General features: G+C 44.6%; 1 protein-coding gene across 1 annotated transcript; it reads right to left on the minus strand.

The window, feature by feature from the left end:
* Positions 1-541: 541 nt before the first annotated feature.
* ATIC (5-aminoimidazole-4-carboxamide ribonucleotide formyltransferase/IMP cyclohydrolase) lies at positions 542-23,589 on the minus strand. The gene is made up of 16 exons (XM_065669741.1): positions 23,474-23,589; positions 22,754-22,880; positions 21,119-21,195; positions 20,447-20,513; positions 17,638-17,726; positions 16,156-16,307; positions 15,898-16,054; positions 13,990-14,115; positions 13,737-13,844; positions 12,419-12,504; positions 11,114-11,203; positions 9,400-9,528; positions 8,288-8,380; positions 2,360-2,542; positions 1,358-1,513; positions 542-886 (listed from the first exon to the last, which is right to left on the minus strand). Exons 1-16 carry the CDS (start codon positions 23,493-23,495, stop codon positions 767-769), a joined length of 1,782 nt encoding a protein of 593 aa, XP_065525813.1. The 5' UTR covers positions 23,496-23,589; the 3' UTR covers positions 542-766.
* Between the last annotated feature and the right edge of the window lie 313 nt (positions 23,590-23,902).

Genomic DNA, 23,902 nt, shown 5'->3' on the forward strand with positions numbered 1-23,902 from the left:
TCCCTGTGCTCCAGATTTTCACTTTGTTTTTCTAATCAGAGTTCAAATCTGCTCAATGCAGACTGCGCACAACGGAGAAGGGAAGTGGCTTCAGGCAAGATGCTTCCCAGATGCCTGCCTGTGAACTCTGAGCTGAACTCCTTGGAATGAGAACAAGCATGTCAAGCTCCTGGCAGGAATGAGCCTTTCACCTTGGAGAACACAACCTGACTGCTTCTCAGCCTCAAAGCACTGGCTAGGGCAGGATTCAGAGGGCCTGGCACAAAGGACCCGCTCCCCTCCCCTCACAGCGGAAGAGAGTAATGGATTAGAAGTACCTGGAGAAAACTATCTGCTGACTCCCCCCCAAAAGCAGCTCAGTTCAGTTTACAACACAGATTCTTATCAGTTCATTAAGAAGCTGGGCATGAGCCCAGCTTTCATACCATTCCATAAGCCTTCTAATGAAGTTGTAAAGTCTGCACCATAAAATGTACCTCAAAAATAAACTTGTTTCCCCGAGGACATGGTATCTGGATGACACAAGAGTACAGACTCCACATAGCTAAGAACTGTATGTTTATTTGCAAAACACTTATTTTCTACATTGGAGGCCAACTTCTTGTGCCTTCACTGTCTGCTAACACAGGGAAAGACTCATTTACAGACCCTACAAACACCTGCTAAGCACAGGCTGTGAGTGCCTGCCAATTAAATTGGTGATATTCCAGCCACTGCTGCTGGTGAGACTGTGACCAAAGAGGGCCCACAACATCTCACAGCAAACTCAGTGATGAAACAGCCGGAGGTTGGTGTGAATCAGGGTTATCCCCAGCTCATTGCAAGCTTCAATCACAACCTCGTCTGCAGCCGAGCCGGATGGGGCAGCGATGAACTGTACTCCACTCTGAACAAACACAGGGAGAAGTGAAAGGATTAGAGCATGGAAAACCAAAATCCCCCTGAAAAGGAGCTGGCAGCCCCAGTCCTTCATTCGCATCCCTAGATACTAATCAATAAACAAACAAAAGCTTCCATTGCCCAAAGACATTCACAGGGGAGTTCCTCGTGTCAGCAGTCAGCTCTCTCCACAGTTCAGAAGAATAAAACGGTTCCTCTGGAAGCAATAGGCCTTGTCTGTTATTCTTGCATGGTTTAATCAACTTTAATCCTCTACTCATTTCAAATCAACAAACTGAGCAATGACTGGATAATTACTATCCACGTGAGACCAGTAACCACGAGAAGCATCCTTCCCAGGATGCACGACTCCAGCTAACAGTGCAGAGCAGACATTCCTCAGCAGTCCACATAAACTTAAAACAGAAAGCCTAGCCTGTGCAGGCATTTCCTTGCAGTCACCCTGCCACAACCTTACCCGCTTAGCTCTGTCAACATTATCCCTGAAGGGGAAGAAGGCATCAGAGCTGAGGGACACAGCGCTCAGCTTGGCAATCCACTGCTTCTTCTCCACTTCTGTTAACTGTGCAGGCACCTCTTCCAACAGTGCCTGCCACTTCACCAGGTCTTCACCCTGGAGAGAAAAAAGCCAGCTCGGCACCAAAGCATGCGTCTCCCAGCAGTTCCCTGCCAGGATGAGTGGTGGCATCCCTCTGAAGCTCAGCAGCGCCTTCTGCTCACACACCTCTGCTGCTGGGAATGTCACACCCAGGGGTTTAAAATCCCAAGTAGTGGTGGGGACATATTACTAACATCAGCTCTTTTTGCATCCTTTTATCTCCTTTCTTTCCCCCTCCTCATCCCAGGGTTTGATAAATTCTTTCTCTTTTCCCTTTAATTCCAAGATGCTCTGCTTGGCCTGCCTGCAGAATGGCTGTGTAAATGCCAGCACACACAAATGGGATCTGGTAGATGACTTAACACCTGACAAACAGCAGGTTTATGATTCACCTTCTGAACAGCAGTTCTTAACCCCTTACTGATGAATCACCAGATGACCAATCCAGCTCTTGGCTTTCAATACTTAAAAAGGACATACTATTTTCTTGCCTCACTATTGCTTGTAACAGGGAGGTCAGAGGGATTCTGAGAACCCAGAAATGCCACGCAAGCAAACAGCACCGTGTGAGAAGGTGCCAATGACATTAACTGTAGCTTTAATGTTTCCTTACTGCTGGGGGGAATTATCAGATGAAACTATGCTGCACACCAAAGCACAGGGCAGGTTCCAGTACCTGGAGCAGTGGGTGCAGTATCACAGGGGCACTTAGCCACTGTGCCATTGAGGAAGTCACCATTCTGGGCACTGGCCACTTGATCTCTGGAATCATCTGCTACCCACACCCACAAAACTCAAGCTGCTACTACACAAAGACAAAGAAGCTGGAATCTCCAGGAAAATCCCTCAGCCAGCCCTTACCTCACCAATGGTCCCAGTGACATACTGATCAATGGCATTGGAGACCTCTGCTCTCTTCACACCCGCTTTGAACTTCATGGAGAGCACCCGTGGGTGGTGCCGCAGCCACCAGTTGTTTGCCTTGTCCCCAGCCAGCCGTGTGCAGTGGATCCGGGACTGCTGGCCCGCTCCGATACCTATGACCTGCAGTAGAGAGGGACAAAGCACAGTCGCACCTTGCTGCACAGGGATCACAATCAGAGCTCCAGTTTCAGCCAAGCAATTAGGAAAGGCCTCCCACAAATCAGCTGCTCCTCACTGAAGCAGAGCAGGAATGTAGGTAATTAGTCAGGAAAGCCAGGAAAATACCTGCATCCCCTCTGCTGTAAAGCAGTGACAGGGTCAGCTCTCTGCACTCTCACTTCAGGGCTCTGCTGAGCTGAAAGCCACCACGTTCTTTCATCCTTCTAAACTACACAGCCCCAGTCAAACTGTTCACCTCAGAAGAGAGATACAATTACAGCTTTTGTTTCAAGCAAAACAAAACCCTGTTGGTTGCAGAAACAAATGTGACAGCTAAGAGAAATGGTAGGGTGCCTACCAGCTCTTGAAAAGGGCACTTCAGTTAGAGGATTAAAGTCTGAGCCCGGGTCACCGAAACACCATCATCTTTCCTTGTGGGCCAGGCATACACAGCTTGGAGATCAGCTGTGGTATGTAGTGGATTACAAGGCAGTTTGTCTGTCCACAAGAGACTAAATCCACTCCTCAGTAAGGGAGGCTGATCAGTAGAACCATTGCATTGCATGAATTGTCAAGGTCCTGGAGCTACCAACACATTTCCTACTCCGCCATGCGCCTGAGAGCTCAGGGCTTTTAGAATAGCTGCAGCTAACCTTATTTAAGGGCACCTGTATTTGATATCAGACCCAGTGCTTCCAGAAGCTAAATACAAACGGTGATTTTTCTATTTCCTCCTAGAAGGTGCTATGAAAATATGGCATTTGCTTAGTTTCCATTTGCTTTTATGAGACCACTTTCCTAGGAGTTCCCAGGCACATTCAACCTCTGTCTTTTTTTCAGGTACCCTACAGGTTAAAGCACATAGAAACTCCTGGGAGTCTGGTGGTCAGGTCACTGCAAGCCATCTGTCACAATTCAATACACACTGCAAACAAACTCTTGCATCTGCCCAGAGACAAAGGCACATCTTAGGTGCTGACACAGAGTGTGCTGGAGACATCTTGGTTATGAACACTGGTAGAACAACCCCTACAGATGTGGTCTGCCTGCAGTCACAACTGGCAAGTCCAAGGGACTGAGTGAGGTCTCTTGGGCTCCAGACTGCCTGCTGTCCCTCAGCTTTGCCCCTGCCACAACTGTATGCCAGGCACACAAAGGCCAGACCCCAGACCTGGCCACTACAGCTGTCAAACTCAGGCTGATAACTTCTCCATGGCTTTCAGAGCTGTGGGTCCTGCTTTCCAAAGGCAGTTCCTGCCATTTCAAACCAGGTATCTGACAGAAAACAAGTCTCTCCTGTAATTTCCTCCCACTATGAAGCCATAGCTGAACTGTTCACCAGACTCTTTGCATGGGGATTGCTCCAGGGACACTGTGTTGAGGCTACTAGCAGTTTTGACCAACGCATCAGAGTTTCCAGCTCAGACTGAAACAGATGGTAAAGCTGTAGGTCAAAGGGTGCCCTCAAAGGAATGAATCATTTGTCTTCTCATTCATCAAGACAGTGAGTTCACCTCTTCCCAGAACCGTAAAACATGCTGCTAGATACTAGTATCCCAAGGAGCAAATCAGAGACTTGGACTGCTATGTAGTATCATTTGCTCTGCTGTAACTGAAGTCACTGGTGCTTAACATACCCACAAGGACATTAGTATTATCATAAATACAAAATAGATGCAAAGTTTCCCACGGCTTAGTGACACCTTCCCCTCTACAAACACTCCCGATTGTCCAGCCTCTGCTCTCATGTCCAACTTCTTTAACCCTCAAATGCACAGGAGACCCTGCATCTCACAGGATGCACACCAGGTGCATGTAGGTACATAATTTCTTCCAAACAGGTGTAGCCTCTCACCCTGGACAAAGGAGAGGGCTTAAAATTGTCATACACTGCACACCTTTAGGCATCACTGAGCCCTTAAGAGTGGGCCTAGCAATCCAGGCTGGGCCAAGGCAGAAATGTGTAGCTGAGGATGCAGATCATGAAGAGTACTGGACAGGCTGCTGGTAGCAGGGACTAAAGTACCATGAAACATTACCAAGTTTCACGTGATATCATGTGCCAGAAGTGCAATGTCCTGTGCCAGAATGGTGCTTCATCTTCATCATGTACTTGTGAGCTGTGGCCTTGCATTCCTGTGATGGACTGGCTTGTCTGCTGCAAGCCCTGGCCTTCAGACAGCAAGGGCAATGGTGTGCAGAAAGTGTTTCCAGGTCAACGCAGCCCCAACCACACACAGCTCATCCATGGGCAAACATCAGAGGTACAGCTCTCCTACCTGTCAGCACTCTCCTCAACAAGAGTGTTTTCCTTTTCTCTCTTGAGCTACTTAAAATATGTTACATTTTAAAAAACTTTGTCAAGAGATGCTTAACAACTTGGCTCATGTTCAACAACTCCAAATTGGCAGGAACTTTGTACCTCAGTTGAAGTGATGCATGCTGCAAACTCTTCATAGGCACCCCCAAATCTACAGAGATATTACTTGTACCACACAGAACTGACTTTGTAATGGCTTAACAGGCAAGAGAATATAAAAGCTGCTTCTCTGTGCCTCCTTCTGATAAACCCACATTCTCCCAGAAGTAAGTTCACAGCTACAGCCTAGGAGAATAAGATGCTCTTCACTGGAAAATGCTGATTCAGATGAAGTGAAATCCTTTTTGTGTAGAAAACATGTTCTGATGCAACACGGCATGCTGGGGAACATTTCCTCAGTGTAGTCTGGAATTTCTGGTCTAGACAGGAGAAACCAGAAGTCTGAGCTTCTGCTCAATGCAAACTATAGACTTGTATCTGAATCTCTCCTCACACTGTCTGAATGTACCTGTTCTCTCCCTTTTTCATTTCATGTGAAGTGAAAATCTCTCTCCCTTCCTCAAATGTTGTCTTTCCCCCATATAAAACCATAGCTGAAATCTCAAAATCCTCCACAAAGGAATCCTTCCCCTTCTATTTTCTACACAAAAATTAGCTATGTTCAGACTTTAATGTCCTGGGAATCAAGAAGTGCTTAAGCAGGGCCTAGTAAGTGTGAGGAGTAGCAGGAGACAAGAATACAGGCTGAGTAGAAAAATCACTTTATAAAGAAAAGCTTGGGTGAAAACTGAGAACTACTTCAAAACACTTCGGCTCACAGAACAGCCAAACATGCCCCATAGCTGGAATACTGTGCAACGGCAGACCAGATGAATAATGCCCAAAGGATTGTTGCAAAATTATCCAGATGGGCCTGGATTTACTCAAAATATTTACCCTGAATGTGAAAATAAAACCCCTAAATACATTTGGTATTACAAAGATCAAATGAAGGACTTCACAACTGGGAAGACAGAACAATGAGATTACTGACAAATGTCTGCACCACTGATGGAAAACAGGAAGGCAAATTAACAGGTTTGTTAAATCCTACTGTGCAGAGAATACAGAAAGAGAAGAATTCTCAATAGATACTTTGAAACCTGATTATATCATTAGAGAAATGGTAAGTCAACATGTTACAGACTGGCTTTGTGGGTGCTGAAAGTCAGACAAAACACATGCAATTAGTGGCTGCTGGCTTCCTGCAAATTAAGTGCCACTCAAGTCCACAAATGCTTTCCTAGAACTTATTAATACCAGCACCAGCCCTTGCTGGAGCTGTCAATTCATTCAAAACCGAACAAAGCTGTCAAAAGTATTCTGGATGTGTGATACACAAGAGTTTTGCTTGGCAATGGGGACACTGGGAGGCTGAAATAACCCCTGGAAAACCAAAAGCAGTGAAGGAAAGCTAGACTTCCCAGGCTTGGCTCCTGTAACCCCAACAAAGTCAGATCCTGGAAAAGCTTTAAGTGTAACACTCTGGAAGTTACTTTCCATCCCTGGTGATCATGCTATTGGTTTGCACCCAAATATTCCTGTACAGATCGCATGCCTTGGTAAGTGATACAACCAGTACTTAGTTCTGCACAGCATTACCAACATGGATCTAAGCTAACCACTTAGTAAGAGTGGGTTTCCATGGATGTTATTTCTTTCCCCATTTATACCTTAAGAACAGGGCTCTTAATACTTAACAGTCTCAGGAAGCTTTTGGAGATGTTAAAACCAGAAGGGAGCTCCCATCTGAGCTCCTCCATCACTACCTGTAGCATGTGCCACTGCTGTTTCTGCATTTGGACTGTAATGAGTCCCTCTGGGAAGATGTCAAGCTTTGATTTGAAGACCCCAGTGCAGATTCACCACCTCCTTGAGTAAGTGATTGGAATGGCTGCTGACCTTTACTGGTGAAAAGGTCACTTGTTTCTTAGTGCAGCACACAGAGCTCTCATCCTGACCCTCCCTGTCACACATACAGCAAACCAAGACAATGCACATGTGTATTCAATTAAAATGTATGCCTGCAAATATGCACAACAGCACTGAAGCCCAACTAGTTAAATCCATGTCTGCCCACACTGCTTTTCACTCCTCTCTCATGCCTTCTCCCTTCCATATGGTACACATATTACCACACACATTTCCGTAACATCTGCAGCACCACGTTCTGTCCAGACTTGCAAAAGCACTGGGGAAATTGCTGCTGTAATGAGGGAAAAGGAACAAAGGTAGTGACATCTTTGTTCTGGGGCTATGAGAACTGACACTCTTGAGTAGAGAGAACCATTTAAAAGCAAGTGGAAAAAACCCCAAATCTGAATAAAAGAAAAATGCCAGATCTCCAGAGACATGTTTATTTTCAAGAATCATACAACTATGACCCCAGGAAGAGCTGTGAGACAGCACTGCAATGTTTCCACGCTGTAACAACAACCTGACAAATGCAGATGAGTACCAATGCAAAAAGGACAGCACTGCAGCTCACTCACAGGCTGCACCTTCAGGGTACACTGTTTGATCCATTTTGCTGATCTATGATGTACAAAAGACTAAGATCAAAAACATTCTTTGACTTGAATTCTGTACTTTCAAAAAATAATGCAGGCCCATGGAAAAGTTACCATGGAAAGCAGAGAACCAGCTAAAGAACAGCATTATGAGAACAGGCTGCTGGGCAAAAAAACATTTTGTAATACATTTACAACAGCTTTAGGACAATTGATCTGTTAACTGATTTCAGGGTTTTTTTTAAGATTCAAGAGTCTCAACTCAAATCTCAATTCATATCTCAACTACACATTTTATAATGCCCCATAAATCCTATTTATCATAAGTTTTTAAATCAGAGAGAAAAGATTTCTAATGCCCCAAAGGGGCAAAAATAAAACATATCCCATCTTTCTTATGTAAGAAGTGAAAAATCAAACTAAGAGCCATTCAGACAGTGAGAATCCAGCTGTGAAAACTCCTGCCATTTCCTAAGGCTGTATACAGACAACAACATATGTACATGCCCTCAAAAAATTATATAAAAGGACAAAGTAGTTAAAAAGAAACAACTCAAGGCCAGACTTGCAGAAGCACATAAGAGCTTTTCCAACCCTACCCCTGAAAGAATCAGCCCAGTCACTACCATGAATAAAGGACACTAAGGTTCTGAAGCAGCCTCTTGAGAAACAAATGTTTAGCTACCATTCTGTATGGTGCTGTTCAGGGCAGTTCATCTGTACCTGTTTAATAGCTTCCTGTATGCTAAATGATTCTAGAACTCAAGCCTGACAAAAGCATTATCTGACCAGCTTGGCTGTGCAAGCACGCTCCAGAGAGCTGCCTGATTCAGTTACCTGCCCATCCTTGGCGTAGCAAACAGAGTTGGACTGGGTGTATTTAACAGCGATGCTGGCAACAATCAGGTCTCGGACAGCAGACTCAGGCAGCTGAAATAAAACACTGTTGTCAACAACCATGACTAACCATGTGCCAGTGATCTGCAAACCCCCAAAGCCATCACAAGTACTGTAGCATGGACAGGGAAAACAATGTAACTAAAAAGATCCTGTTTTGTTCAATTACCAGCAAATTTTGTTTAGATTAAAAACTGTAAATGATTGGTTTGGCAGCTGATCTCATAGCTCATAGGGATTAACGATGGTCTTGGCAGTCCTGGGGTAATGGCTGATGATCTTAAAGGTCTTTTCCAACCTAGTTGATTCTATGACTCAACCTTACCAGGTCAAGAGGGCTCCACCACTGGCATTAAGCCTGCAAAGTCTTCTGTACGCACTCATTGACATCAGATGGGCTTATAGGTAAAAAGCCAAGCACATGCTGAAGTACACACTAGACCACCACAAAACAACAGAGCTCAGTATCTCCATGAAGTATTATTAAGTCTGTTCCATTACTAATTTACTAAGCTTATTTTTATTACCTCAATGTCTGAACTTGCTTCTGAGCCCAGGATTAATCACGTGCTCATTAGCATCTGTTTTTTAATGATAACAAGATCAAAGACTAAGAAATAACTGATAACTTCCTGATGATGTGACCAGTATTAGCAAGGCCAGGGTTTACACAACACACTGAACACAAAAGGAAGAACTAAACAGTGGGTCGGAATGAGATCACAAGAGATCCTTAGCACATGGCTGTCTCACCATAAGAAATCACACATGGTAGCTTCTTACTTATAAGAAATATTTTGCTAGTCAGAGATAAAAGACAAGGTTCAGCTCCTCTTATTTATGCAAGGAATCAAACCAAAGGCAAACTACTCTGATTTACACAAGTATATTTGGCACAGAAATTTGCTGCACTGTCAAAACAATTTAAAAGACAATTAAATTTCATTAAAATATTTTAAGAGCTCTTAAAACAAACCAGTGCTGACTTCCTCCATCAAAGCACACCAGCTCATTCCACCAGGATTTAAGCTCATTCATCTTCTGACACTTACATTTTTGTTCTTTGTAACAATGTTCTTGAACAAGGACCGGTCAATGACTGCATTGTTTCTCTTCTGCATGAGGTGCAAGCCATAAAGAGTTCGAATCTCATTGTCGTCTGGCTCGTAATGGGGATCCATCTATAAGCCAAATGAGAGGCCAATAAAATGCTCTTGGAGCAATTAAAAGCCTACATACAGTAACAGCTTCAGTTAAAACGCGTTATCTAAGGAATCACAAAAGTAGTGAACTGTTCATGGAAAGCAATGTCAAATCAGAAGTAATTAGAAGTAACTGGAGCAGCAAGGTCTCAACAGCACAAAGTGACATGTGCAGGGTGAAGAGAGGTAATGCAGCAGAGGTGTTTAAATACAAACGCTCGCTCACGTTGCAAGCCATAAAATCTACAAAATCTTCTAGTCTGGCACAGAAAGGGGAAGACAACCACACAAAGAGAGTCTTGCAGTCTTGCACAGGAAAGTAGAAACATTTTGGAGTTCTTTCATACATGTCTCAAGGTACAACTCCCAACACTCTTTGACATTCAAGAGAAAAGAGATTGTGCTTATTTCCAGAAATGCACTCTCTTGGGGCACATCTCTGAACAAGCATGTAGCAGTGTAAGGGGTAAAGTTAAATGGAACTGTTACAAACTGCATTCGGGTCTACCATGCACGGGCTTATTTAGAATTTTGGTAGCCTCAGGTTATTGAGACATGAAGTAAACTGGATTAAGGCTATTACCTCTGAATGGTTTCCCTTATCTATTTACATTTGTTCTGACCAACTTTTCTTAGCATCCCTCTGCAGACAGGCCCTGAAGATACAGGGTTAACCAGTACAACCTCATCCTTGCAATGCTAATTGAATTCAAGAAGCAATCATCTGCCAAGATTGTCTGCCATTTCATTCCTTCTCGCCTGAAGCTCCTGAGCCATCTTCTACAGCTCCCCTGGTAGTAACACTACAATTGCAGCGTCAGCTAAGCCTTGGATTTTCTTTTTGTAACACTATAGCAAAGTTCTCTGCTCATTTGTCTCTCAGAGTCAGGCAGAAATAGGACCTGTCTGGCTGCCGAGAGCATTCTGTAATCCATTAGTCATATTCACCAAAACTGGATTATTTTGAAGTCCCAACAATCACTGCAGAAACTACAAAGGCAACCTAGTACTGACTTGACCACACTATAGTAGTATTTCTCAACAAGAATCCTGGTTGCAGTATGTAAAGGTGCATCATCCCAGGTCCAATCTCTCCCTATGCTGCTGTCTTTATCACTGACTGTCGTGTAGACTGCCCTATAAATACCCCATGCCCAGACAAGAGTTCCCCCAGTGATAAGACTTACAACATCATTGAGACAGTATATCTTAGATACAAATAATTCAGAGAGAAAACAAATTCAGGAGAAGTGAGAGGATAGCTGGCAAAGAGAGCACAGAAATTCTGTCTCTTTGAAGTACTCTGGCTGGTCATAGACTCAGTTACTTTAAAACCACATCACTGTGAAAGCCAAGGAAGGCATTATAGTCATAGAGGGGAATAATTTTATAATGATATAACTACAACACTGCTGGTGGAATTCCAGCTCATACAGGAATCCCCAAAGACCCAAAGGAAACACTTCTGGGCACTGTAGAGGGACCTGGATCAGCCCTCCCAGCTATTTGGACACTAACTTCTGTGAAAGCAGGTACAGGGTTATAGTGGAGCAGGAATACAAACCTGAAGGACACAGTAACCACCATTCTTCTTTTTGGAAAGGATTTTGAGAGCTTCTTCCTCATAGCCAGGAGCTACCACACCATCAGATACCTGTAACACACATATTTCAGCTTCCATGTGAAAAAAAAGAGGGGCTAATACTGAAAACTCCACATGCCATTTCCAGAAAAGCACTGAAGGCACACCTCTTGGGGTCTGTATGTACCATATAACAAAGGCACCATTACAACTTCGGTTTCAGTCCTGGAAAGTGGAAACAGTGGAATGCTGTAAGCTCTTGGCAGGAGTTAGTAAAAAAATAGCCACTATGACTTTCAGCAGAATGGAACTAATAACTAATATTCCTCTTTAGGGGGGAAAAAAACTCATGCACAACATCCCCACTTTAAAGCCCTAACAGTAAACATGGCTGAAAAAAATAGATCTTTATTTCAACAGTAACACGTCTAATGAGACAAAAATATTGGCCTAAGAGCTGTTAACAGCCTTAAAACTGAGGAGAGTTTCCATTCATCAGCTCCATGAAGTGATACACACCTTTCCCATTCTTATCCTACAAAGCAGGTGAGGTTTTATTTGTTTCTAAGTAATGGTATACCAAACGCTTTCCTCACAATCCAGTCAAATGTGCTCTGTCATTTGTTTGAAAAGAAGTCTCCAATGTACAAGACAGCCCTTTTCATTGTGACTTCCACCTCTCAAAAAAACATTGTAAGCAACATATAATGGGATGAAGGTGTTTAGTGAAGCATTATGTCCCAGTTGTTTAATTTTGTATGTAAACTAGAGACTTGTGCAATGCAGTAAGCTATGGAGTTCATGTTGAATCCAGCAAAGTAAAAAGCACAGCCTAGAAAGTGGCTGAGCCTACACATAACTTGTATCAACTGGCAGGTAGCAATACACAGCCACATTCCTGCCTTGGGCAAGAGGCTGGCCATCAGCTCTCCAGTCCTATTCTACTTACAGCCCTTCTACCAGTCAGATACTTGTGACAGAATAATCAGGGCTCATTTCCAGACGCCTACTCAGAATCTGAGGTTTCCAATCACCTCCTTGAAAACAGCATTTCAAGCACCGCTATTTTACAGGCTCTAGCACACATCCAGGTTTTATCTGGTAGGGAGAAAAATGCATCAAAAGATAGGTGTAAACTCTGCCCTCCGGATACAGACTTACAGAAATGGACCAATAGTCTTGAGTGAAATAGGTCAAATTCAAACAGAATGGCTGTTACAAACCAATGACTTCATCTAGTGCAATTCTCATTTTTACACTCAAAGGCTTTGTTGCTGTTTAACTAACCTCTCTGGAAATGATCTTGGCTGTAGCCACATCGCAGATGTCAGACAGGGCAACGAAGTCACCAAAAGAAGACATCCGGTCAGCACCTGAAAAATCCTATCTTCAGCAACTTAGTAAACTCTAGCACAACACAAAAAAAAGTCTTTGCTCCTACAATACAGTCCATTGCCACGAGAGCTAATAATTTAATCCTACAGCAAAAATAAGAGACCATGTAAGAGCAACAAGGATGAAAAATCCTACCTCAAACACATGCACCTTTCAATATTCCCACAGTTCAGATACTCTTTCTTTTCCACTGCCTTTGTCAAAGCTCTAACTCTGTAGTGACTACTTCCATCCCCACAAACAGCAATGCTGCAGTCATGGTGGCAAGAGGACAAGGAGAGACAAAGGTCATGCAGAAAGATTTCAGATGGGAGATAGTTGGAAAAAGATGAAAACTTTTAGATGCCTATGCTCCCATCTGGCTTCTCCTGTAAGAATCCAGAGCCAGAAAAGTAGCTAAGTTTTTTTAATAGACATTCTGTATATTTAATGACATAGCTAAGGTGAACTCAGCTCTCACCACAGATGCTCTGCTACTTAGAAAGGACAAGTCTTCTGTCCCTGCCATTCTAAAGGTTTATTTTTCTGTCAGTCATGGAATGGCTTTCTGGGAGCAACATTCAAAGGCGGTCTATAAAGAGTGAAAAATGAACCCATGCCAATGTGGCCCTTGTCAAATGTTTGCTTTGTTATCTCTCATCTGTGCAGATTTCCCAGGAATGCCATGGAAAATTAGAGAATTAGCAAAGTATCTCAGCTGAGAAAGCTATTTTTATTTACTTATTTCTAGGTGGGGGTGGGGGAGTTGTGAGCTCTGAAGAACAAAAGCCTTAAAAGCACCCACCAAATACCAGGCAGAAACGTTTCTACTCCAAATAAGTACTCCTGAGCACCCCATCTGCAGTGGAAGGCTGAGTGTGCTACCAGCACAGCTGTTTATCCAAATCCTTTAGCCAAAACCTCACAGATTTATACGAATATGTGTGTATATAAATATTTAATTAAATAAATAAAAGTACACATCTTCTGTATACATCAAGGAACAGAATCCAAAATTATTTTGGCCTCTTCAAAACAATAGGTCTGCTCATTTGGAAAACAATGCTTGATAGACATTTAATTCAGTGAATAAGAACCTTATGGAGAAAAACTGTACAGAGGAGGAATACAATGCAAAGGGAAGAGCCTGCCAAGTGCTAAACGTGCTGTTTAGGTACTGAGAATTCAGCTCAGCTCCTTGGACACACTAGTTTATTCCTGGACTTCTCACCTCTGCTTCGTGCATAGGCAGATGCCAATGGTGTTAAAGTCTTGTGGAAGTCCTGCACCATGCAGACTTGCGCCTCCTCTTCGCTGAGAGGTATTCCAACAGCAGCACCTAGTGGGAAATACAAGCCAGGGCACTCAACCCTAGGACCTCCCTAGACTGCCAGGGTGAGGGACAACGATACACCACTGACAGGGCCTGCCAAAAGCTGGAGTCTATTCAAAGAGAAAAGCATGGCAACATGGAGCCACCCTACCTGCAGGACTGACATGCTTGAAGGAGGCTGCAGCAGGAATGCCTAATGCCAGCTTGAGTTCCTTCACCAGCTGCCAGGCATTGAGAGCATCACACAGGTTGATGAACCCTGGGGAGCCATTCACCACTGCAAACAAATTGATGCTTAAAAGCAGGCAGACCCCTCTCCCCAGAGTCTGGAAAGCAAGCAGAAGATATTTCTCCCCCCAGGAACCAAAATAGCTATGAATTGTTCTTGTTAAACTAGCTCCTCAGCAACTGGTTAACCCTGAAAAGCCTCAGTGTCTTGTAAGGAACGCAAAGGCTTGAGACTGGGAACAAATGTATGCAAATACAATTCTCTTCTCTAACTGAAGCTGTTGACATAACCTTGGAGCAAGACACACACTGTCCCTAATGCACATTCGCTCTCGTGAAAGGGGAACAAAGAAAGAACATCTGTTCTTCGAGTTCTTCAACTGGCAGCCATTTGGAAGAAGAGCTACCTCTTTCTGTGGAAGTCTACCAGAGCTTGATTTTGATCAAGGTGCATAGCCAGAGTTAGGGAAGAACACAAAAAGCACATCCACTAGCAGGGTAGATTTCTTTACAAATCTAGTATATAAACTTCATATAGTGAACCAAACTTTAAGCACACATTCTCTCTGATGTCGACAGAACCACTCATAAACACAAAATTTAGGGCAAGTTTGTATTAAAATGCTTGATCTGGTCCTTTCACCAGAAATACATGCCAAGAGTGAAGCCATTTAAAAGTCTATTCTCAAAACCTTTTGCCCTAGCTCTGCAAGAACTGCTTGTATCAACATGGCAACTCAAGAACAAGACCAGCCACACTTTCTTTCTCTCCAAAACAGGGGTATCCCTTAATGCAACAATGCTGTCATGGGTGGCACACCCTGCAAAATAGCAGATACACAGCAGACATGCCTCAGACTCTTGCGAGTGAGACTTGTATCCCTTCCTTCTGCCATCACCAGCAGAAACAGCAGTTTAAAATAATGTCCTGGTTTGAGCAGCAGCAGTCAGTTTTCTCCTTCTTAGGAGCTAGTACAGTGCTGTGTTTTGATCTTTTGGCCTGGGAACAGTGCTGATAACGCCCATGTTTTCAGTTGCTGCTCGAATGTTTGGTCTGGCCAAGGACTTTCTGAGCCTCATGCTCTGCCAGGGAGGAGGGGAGGCCGGGAGGAAGCAGAGACAGGACACCTGACCCAAACTGACCAAAGAGGTATTCCATACCACAGCACGTCATGCCCAGGATGTAACGGGGAGTTACCCGGAAGGGTTGGGACGGCAGGGTTGGAGGAGGTATTGGTCGGTGCTCAGCTGGGGGGAGTGAGTGGACGAGGTTTGTGGTTGGGTTTAAACCACGACAAACACCAAGGTAAAAAACCTCTCCTCAAAACCATCAAATAAATAAATAAATAAATAAAAGAACAAACCCCATTCAAACCTAGAGAAAACAGCTTGGTTTTTAGACAGCGTAAATGGTGGCAAAAAAACCTGAGAAAACAACTAAATAAGAAAAACGGGAAGTAGCAAAGCATCATAAAAGGATGAGGAAGTTTTCCATCACAAAATCTGAATCTGATGTAAAGCAGAAAGCTCATCATGTAAACCTGTTCCAATTGTCTTCAGTGTGGACACACCATCCTACACCAATAGGGAACGCAGAGCTGCAAGCAAGTCTTGCAGCAGACAGGCTTTTCTGTCTCATACAGCTTCACCTTTCCACTGCAAAGCTAGTGCCACTCAGTAATAAAGTAGCTGTTAAGGCACTGCTTGCCATCCTTTGGACTAAAGTACAAGGTGGTGTTCCAGTTTTAAAGACAATGAGCAGACATGCCCAAGCACCTCCTTTCCTAGCTACCCCAGAGCTCCCTTTTGGACAGCATGGCCTAGGCCTCACCTGTCATGGGAAGTTTGGATCTCATCGTGTAGAGCTGCGCAGGACTCTGGTGAGGATTCATACCGTACCTCAGGGGCAGCTGGGATACCCCCTTGCTGTATTCCTTCCTAAAGTAGTCAGAGATGGCTGCATCATATTGAGCAGTGTGGGTGAAAGCCTGGGGACAGAATGGGGAACATTTGCCACCTTAAAAAGGATTTGGTATTTAAAGGCAATCGAGTCTGGCTTAGCCCTTCACTGCAAGCAAATACAACAAACCTTGAGTGCAAGGTGACGTCTGGTCTCCATGGAAGTGTCTTTGTCCCTTGATGTTGCCATCTCTTTTGCTACTGCAGAGTAGTCTGCAGGGTCACACACGACCGTCACACGAGCATGGTTCTTGGCAGCTGCCCGCAGCAAGGCAACTCCTCCTGCAAGAGAAGAATGGAGGCATGAAGCACTTCCCTTCTGGACATGGCAACAGCAGTCACATCTGAGGCCAAGAAAGGACATGCACCAATGGATCATTTGTGCCTGATGAATGTGCCTCCCTCTCTCCAGCAAGAAGGGACTGCAACAGTACTCTTCAAAATGCACAAGGCTGGCAAGTTTGACTCTGCCCACTGGTGACTGGCCTTTGGAGACACAGGCAGAGCTGCAGCTGGAGACACAGAGTGAGGGAACAGGTCCCAGGCTGCACTGAGCAGCTGGAGCAAGAACGTCATCAAGGAGCACAACCACACCCTAAGGAAGATGGCTCATCTCCATTTACCATTTAAGCACCATCCTCTGCAACACTGGGCTGAGGAGGGCTCTATAGGAAGATTTGCTTCTACGCTGCCAAGCAACAAAGGTTCCCAAAGCTCTCTGCAAATATTAACAACTCCTGCCCAGGTCCTCTGTGTAAAATAAAATGCCACACTTCCTCCTTAAATGTGACTCTGCACAACCATCACAACAGTTTAAATCATACGAGATACTAGGCTGTTGCAAAGGAAAAGTAGAAGCTGGCACTGCTACACATTACTCCATAAAATATTTAATAGAGAGCTCTGCTGGGCATCATTTGGACTAAACTACTGCAAGAAAATTCAATCTCAATCCAACCTCATGGTACAGAAGCATGCCTACACTGTTGACAAGCTGCCAACCAGAGCTGCTGCACTGAAGAACAGCAAGCCTTATGGGGTTAATAACTAGCAGAAAGAGCAAAACTGCTGATGATACAGGTGTCCATGCTTCCAAACTCTGGACCCAACTACTCTCCCACATATGCAGACCAATCCCTTTCCTTGCAACAGCTTCCTGCAGAGAAGTTCTCAGCAATACCCTAAGCTCTTTCAGTGGTTCAGCTTTTCCTCTCCAAAGCTCACGGTTTTTATTACACTGCCAGACACTGCAAAAGAGGTATAATCTGCTCTCTGTGTTTAGTAGGAAACATGTTCCACCTGGCCTTTCCTAGCGCAGCCTTCTACAGTACATCAGGCTGCTGCTTCTAGGCAGGCATGACTTGCCAACCTATGCAGCATGGCTTGCAAACCTGTGCAGCAGCCACTTGCCACTTTAGCTGTACATCTGCTTAAAAGCAATGAGGTTTACCCAACTATGCTTTCAGTCTGCCCCTTGCAACTCCTGAACAACTTAGAAGACTTCCTTTATGGGCATGCAAGGGTACCAAACAAGAAAGAAACAACAGAGACCACTTAAAGAGACCAGAACATCAGGTCTGCCTAGAGAATATTTGCTCTCCCTTTAACTTACCAATATCAATCTTTTCCACTGCCTCTTGCACAGTTACACCTGGAGAAGATACGGTCTTCACAAAGGGATAAAGGTTACACACTACAACTCTGAGAATTGAGAGAAAAAGTAGGGTTATTCAATAAGACATAAAAATTGCAAATTGGGCTTGGCAAGCACAAGCTACCATAGTGTGTTTATGTCTTACTTCTCTCTCAGGGACCAGCACAAAATGCTGTAGCCAAGGCTTCTTTCTCCCAAAGACTTAAGAGACAGCAGCATTCAGCCAAAGGCCAAGTGATGGTACAATGCATGATGAAATTTGGCTGAACTACGTGCACTAAACAATATTACAGCAGATAGAACCAAAATTTACAGAAGATAGTTTAAAAGAAGAGTTTCTTTAAACACCTGGGCCTGTATTTAAATATTTAGTGACTTTGGTGCACAACTTGAGCCACTTCAAAGGACTTCAAAGTGGGCTCTCAGCAGGGCTGAAAATAGGCATCCACCAACTGTTGTAAGAGAGTAAGCACCCAGGGCAAGGTCCATTGCAAACAAAGTACAATCTCATTTTCCACAACTTTTCTTAGAGTAGATGACCTATGTATCACCTTGTGGCTTTTTAAAATACCAGCAGCATATGAAGCCTGAGTGCACAGCCTGGATCCCATAAAATCTCTGGAGCACATGAAAGCAAGGGGAAGAATTGCCTTTCCCCTCTCAAGACAAGGCTGGACCTTGCTGGAATTAGTTTTTTCATCTGATCTGGAAGAAGCTGCAGTCTATTCCAGAAAGCGTGAAGTAATAACTTGCGCTGTCCCATCCTACCAGTGCCACATGAACTGCAATGAATGGAGGTACTTTTTTTTGGCCTTCACAATGTTTTTCATTCAAGTGAATTTGTTTACCCTCTTGATCTGAATATATGAAGGTACTGAACTCTCATGCGTGCCCAGTATTGGCAGCAAATTGCTGTGATGCATACACTTGTGTCCAACTTTCAATATTCCTTTGTTTCCACACTGTGTGATGAACTCAAGGGATGATCAGCTTCCAGTATGGTTTTCAGAACCCTCTATGTTTCTAAATTTCATACAGTATCTTTTATTGTCTGTTCCCCCCCAATCCATTCATGCTCCTGACCTGTTTCCAACCATCTGTGGACTTTAATACTGCTAATTCTTTTATCTATGGAAATCAAGATAAACCAATACCAAGGTTTCCTACCTTGACTTGCGAATGAAAATTTTATGCAACCATGCATAAAACACTCTGGCTGAGCATCAGCTCCTTCTGCTTTATATAAGACAATCTAAATACAAATTGTTACTTCAAATGCAAGTGCACTGTAAGTCACTTACTTATGTAAAGGCATGTTACACCCCCTGGAATCCAGCAGAGCCTGATTTAATATGCAGCATACTCTGAAGAGCTACCGCTGCTGAGCCGTCCTGTGGTTTTAAAAGTTCAGGTTTCAAATTCAGTCTGGAAATCCATCCAAGGCATGTCAGTTTTTAAAAGTAATTTTAAAAGCAAAGGTGCATTTTGGCCCAATCACCACAAACTATACCTCCCACCCTTTACTATGTTCCATTCAGCTATTGTTTCTAAATCAGGAGCTACCCACTGACTCAGAACTGGTTACTCACAGTTTCTAATTAGATGTTGAAACCTGCATGAGTGTACTGAGTAAACAAATTCTCACAAAACCAGAAGAAAATCTTTGGTATGTTAGCACACAAACTGTGTTACTTCAATTCCTCGCTGCTGATCACTTGCTCCCACAATGGCTCTTGGAAAGCAAGTTCTGTTATCTGTGTGTTTTCCGTTTGTACAAATGCTGCATGTTCCTGGCTGCCTCTTCCTGTCTACTCTTCATTTACATGTTGAAACTCAGCAAACATTATGTAAATATCAAAGGGTATATTTACTAAGCAAGTATTTCAAAATCAGGAATTGTCATGCACCCAGAGCCAAGTTGAGGGGAGATGCGCCAGCTCCAAAAGTACTGAAATCAACCATGCAAGAAGTGTAATATAGTCCAACCTTGACTAGATGTAGTGTCAACATTCCCAGATAACCAGTAGAAATTAAAATCTCTGTTCCCTGTGGAAACCAGAATGTAACTTTCTTGTTTCAGTTTTAGAATCACAGAATCATAGAATAGTTAGGGTTGGAAAGGACCTTAAGATCATCTAGTTCCAATCCCCCTGCCACGGGCAGGAACACCTCACACTCTCTTACTACAAGTGTTGAAGGCCATAAAAAATTATCAGAGGGCTGGAGAACCTCTGCTCTGGAGACAGGCTGAGAGAGCTGGGCTTGTTCAGCCTGGAAAAAGAAGGATCTGGGGAGACCTCAGAGCAGCTTCCAGTGCCTAAAGCAGCTGACAAAAAATCTGGAGAAGGGCTTTTGCAAGGGTCTGTAGGGACAGGAGAAGGGGGAATGGTTTTAAGCTGAAAGAGGGTATATTTAGATTAGTTATTAGGAAGAAATTCTTCCCTATGAGGGTGGTGAGCCACCTGTACAGGTTGCCCAGAGAAGCTGCCTCCATCCCTGGCAGCGCTCAAGGCCAGGTTGGACAGGGATTGGAGCAACCTGGTCTAGTGCAAGGTGTCCCTGTCCGTGGCAGGGGGCTGGAACTGGATTAGCTTAAAGGTCACTTCCAATCCAAACCAGTCTGCATCTTCTGACAGAGAAAAAGGAGACTACAGATCTTCTGGTGTCTAGATATTAAATCCCTTCTGCTCCCTTTCAGTGGTGCTGACTAGTTTCCAGTGCTCATTTTTGATTACTAATTGATTGCATGACGTCCCCCAGTATTTACCTTACAAGGTTGAAATCCTGTTTGTTCATATCAGCATTATCTTCTGGAATATTGCGAGCCAAGATGCCTAGTTACAAAAACAACGTATCTTAATTGAAAAATAATTAAATCATAATCATCTATTTAATTCAACATCTTCCTTCAGACTGTGCTTTTCCTCAGAGATTTTCTATCATAAATTTTCTGATTCTAGTTCAGACAACAGTCCTCAGCCCCCACATCCATCCAAGAGAGGACACAGGGTAAACCCAAACTGTCTAGGAACAAGGAGTATTACAGCATGCAGAAAACATCGAGTAAAGACTATGCTGTCATGTTCCTCATGTTGCACACCAGATTCATCCACAGGTTAAATTCCATGAAGCTCCCTGCCCAAACAGCTCTGAAATTGACTCTGCAAAGAATGTGCAAAAGCATTTACAGAGAAGCCCTGTTACTTATAGCCCTGGGGAGGAAAAGCTCTGCTAACTGCATAGATGCCAGCAGAGCAACAGAGGAAGTAATTCAGACACTGTCCACTTCTTCACCCCGTGCTTTTCACCTCTCCTTCTGCCCCTAGAGCAAATTTGTTCTCATTATTCCACACAGACCTTAAAAAATAAAGACATCTGTCAGCCCTTCTTCCCACCCTCAATTCTCTTTTAGACTGAAAAGAGATAAGCAGCAACATACCAGCATGGACTGCAGGATGAAGGGTTTTCACACGTCCACCTAACATCTCAGGGAACCCTGTCAGGTCTGAAACATCTCTGCTCAATGAGAAAACATAGCATGATAATACATGTGCCATTCTGACTTTGTCTATAGGTTGAATACTTATTATTCCCACTGGGGCAGTAATCTAGATCTACTGGCAATGTTGGTTTTACTGGAAGGAGATTTAAAAGCTAGGAGTTTTGAAGGCTGTAAGGAGGTGAAATAAACCTAACTTTCTTTTGGCCTATTTGTAAAAAAAAGATAAACCACCAGCTTTCCATCAATGACAGGGGGAGTTTAGAGAGAAAACAAATGCATGATTCCTCTAAACTTCAATATTTTGCATCTTGTTAAGAACACAACATATGGAAGGCGCATTCCTAAACTGCTAGCAAAACCTGTGCTGAGTGATAGGCTATGATGCATTCTTCTTGCAGAAGGCTGGGAAGTAGTTCTGAGGTGAGGCATTAAGACACATCTGATTGTTTTTATTATGGCTGACATCTGTCAACTAGTTTGCAAAATGCTTCTAGGTATAGAAGGATTAGAGAAAAAAGCCAAAATGTTGGTTTCATGCTCTCTCACTTTTCACAAATGTTGATCTTGTGCAAAAGCTACATCTGACAGAAGACAGAAAGGACACAGCTTCCTAAGTGACCCAAACAAAAAAACTGCATGGGTTTCACTACACACACCCCCCTCCATGCCAAAGGGGCAACAACTGCTTTTCCCACAAATGGAAATAAAGTTAATGGGTCACACTAAACTAAGTAGTAATTTCTCAAATACGCTGAAACACCTCAGATAAGCAAATCCCAACTCAACATGGTTTACAGAGAGAATTAGAAGACGCAATACATCAGTACTCCGCTTTCCAGCTTAGCCAAAACATTAAACTTTCACCACTCCCTGTGACTGTTCATGATGGTAAAGGAACAACAAATTGGAAAGGGAAGGGCAAATGTGACCATTCTTTGCTTCAGGCTTCACTGAAAGCACAGCCAAGCAAGGAAGTTGGAGAGACATGAGTGAGTTTGGCTTGAGCTGTTTTTTAATCACAGCATGGAAAAAACTAGAACAAATTTCCTCAGAATCATGAGCCAAAACATGCCCTTTCTGCAACAGCGGGTGCACAACACCTGAAGGCTCTACCTGAAAAGTTGACCATGGTACTGGGAAACTTATATGTAACAAATATTATTTTGTAACAAATGTTGAAGCTCCCCTGAGTTTCAACACACTCCTGACACATCAGTCCTGTCCAAGGACCAGGCAAAGACTGCAAGGCCCTGAAGAGCAGCACTAGGGGCAGATTATGAATGTCAAGAGAACTGACCATCTCATGGGGAAAAAAAACCAGCTCAAGACAGACAAGGCACTATCTCCCAATAGCTTTCTGTGTGCCGTCCTGCACAGTAACACTCTTTGGTCTCAGTCATCCAACTGCCGGTCAAGGTGGTTCTGAAGTTTGCCTTAAGAAAGGGTGTTTTTTGCGGGGGGAAAGGGAAGATTTGCTTTCAGAGCAGCTTTCCTTACAAAAGGAGAAAATTTAAGCAACCTCAGGACCCAAATGAGCATATTTAGTGGAGATATATAGGAAAATGTCTGTACCTGACAGGCAAGCCAGCATCTCTCAGGGATTTGGCTGTTCCTCCAGACGCAATCAAACCCAGGCCAAGAGCATTCAAACTCTTTGCAAATTCCACCAGGCTGGTCTTATCAGAGACACTGAGCAAAGCTAACAGGTGGGAAAGGCACAAATATTGTGGGTTTAAAGGTGGAGCAAAGAAAGAAAACAACAGGATTAAGAGTTGGAAGCCTTTGCAAGCTCTGTAACTTGGGAATCCTCTTCGATGTGAGGTCACTGGGAATAAGGAGTTGGCCTCCAGCCCCTCACGCACCACAGCGGAGAAGCCCCTTCCAGAGACGGGAGCAGGCAGCACAGCCGCCCTCGCACCCTGCCTCAGGGCAAAAGCACGGGAAGCCGGTCCCTCATCACCAGCCGCTGCCCCGTCTCCTCCCCACACAGTGGCGGCCTCCGACCGAAGCCAAGGTATAACCAACCACCCAAAAGCGAAAGGAGCGACCCCCCAACCCCTCAGGGAACAGGATCTATCGGGTTAGAAACGGGAACCCCGCTCCCAGACGAGCGGCACCCGGCCGCCCCTCGCCTTACGGGGCTACCCCGTTTAGCTAACACGAGGGATTACGCCTCGGCCCAGCGGGAGGGCAGCTTCCCCTCACCCGCAACCCTCCCCGGCTGCTCCAAGTGCCGCGGGCGGGCGCTCGCGGTTCACCCGGGGCAGCCAAGGCCTCGCCGCCCCGCGTTACCGAGCTGCTGCCGGGCAGCCATGGCGCCGTCGGTGGGAGCACACTGGCGGCGGCAGGAAAAAGATCGAGCAGCTGCGGCCCGCGTGATTTTGGTGCCCGCTGCACCGGGGGGCGGGAGCCATGGGGGGCTGGTCCCGGATGGGGCGGGGCGGGGGGCGGGCTGGTGTGTGGGTACGTTATGGTGTCAGTAACCGGGCAGGCTGCGGGTGTCCCTAGTGCGCTTTGGGCGTGAGGGAGAGGCGCGGGCTGGAGGGCGGAGCTGCGGTGAGGAGGGGGAGTCCACCATGGCGGGGTCCGCCGCAGGGCAGCCGTCCTTCTGCCACTCCCGGGCCGTGCCCCTGGGCAGCAGGTCCTCGTTGGCACAGGGTGCGGGCTACAAGCGCGGTACAGGCACCTTCAGGTCATGATACAAGTTCTTCCTGGGGCCTC

The sequence above is a fragment of the Lathamus discolor genome, chromosome 3, assembly GCF_037157495.1.
Source record: "Lathamus discolor isolate bLatDis1 chromosome 3, bLatDis1.hap1, whole genome shotgun sequence".
Classification (NCBI taxonomy): Eukaryota; Metazoa; Chordata; class Aves; order Psittaciformes; family Psittacidae; genus Lathamus; species Lathamus discolor.

Coding starts and splice junctions, on each gene's coding strand:
- ATIC (XM_065669741.1), bottom strand. CDS start 23,495: ATGGCTGCCCGGCAGCAGCTCG. Junction 13,845..13,989: donor CAAGCATGTCAGTCCTGCAG/GTAGGGTGGCTC, acceptor ATTTCCCACTAG/GTGCTGCTGTTGGAATACCT. Junction 1,514..2,359: donor TCACTGGGACCATTGGTGAG/GTAAGGGCTGGC, acceptor TTTTCTCTCCAG/GGTGAAGACCTGGTGAAGTG.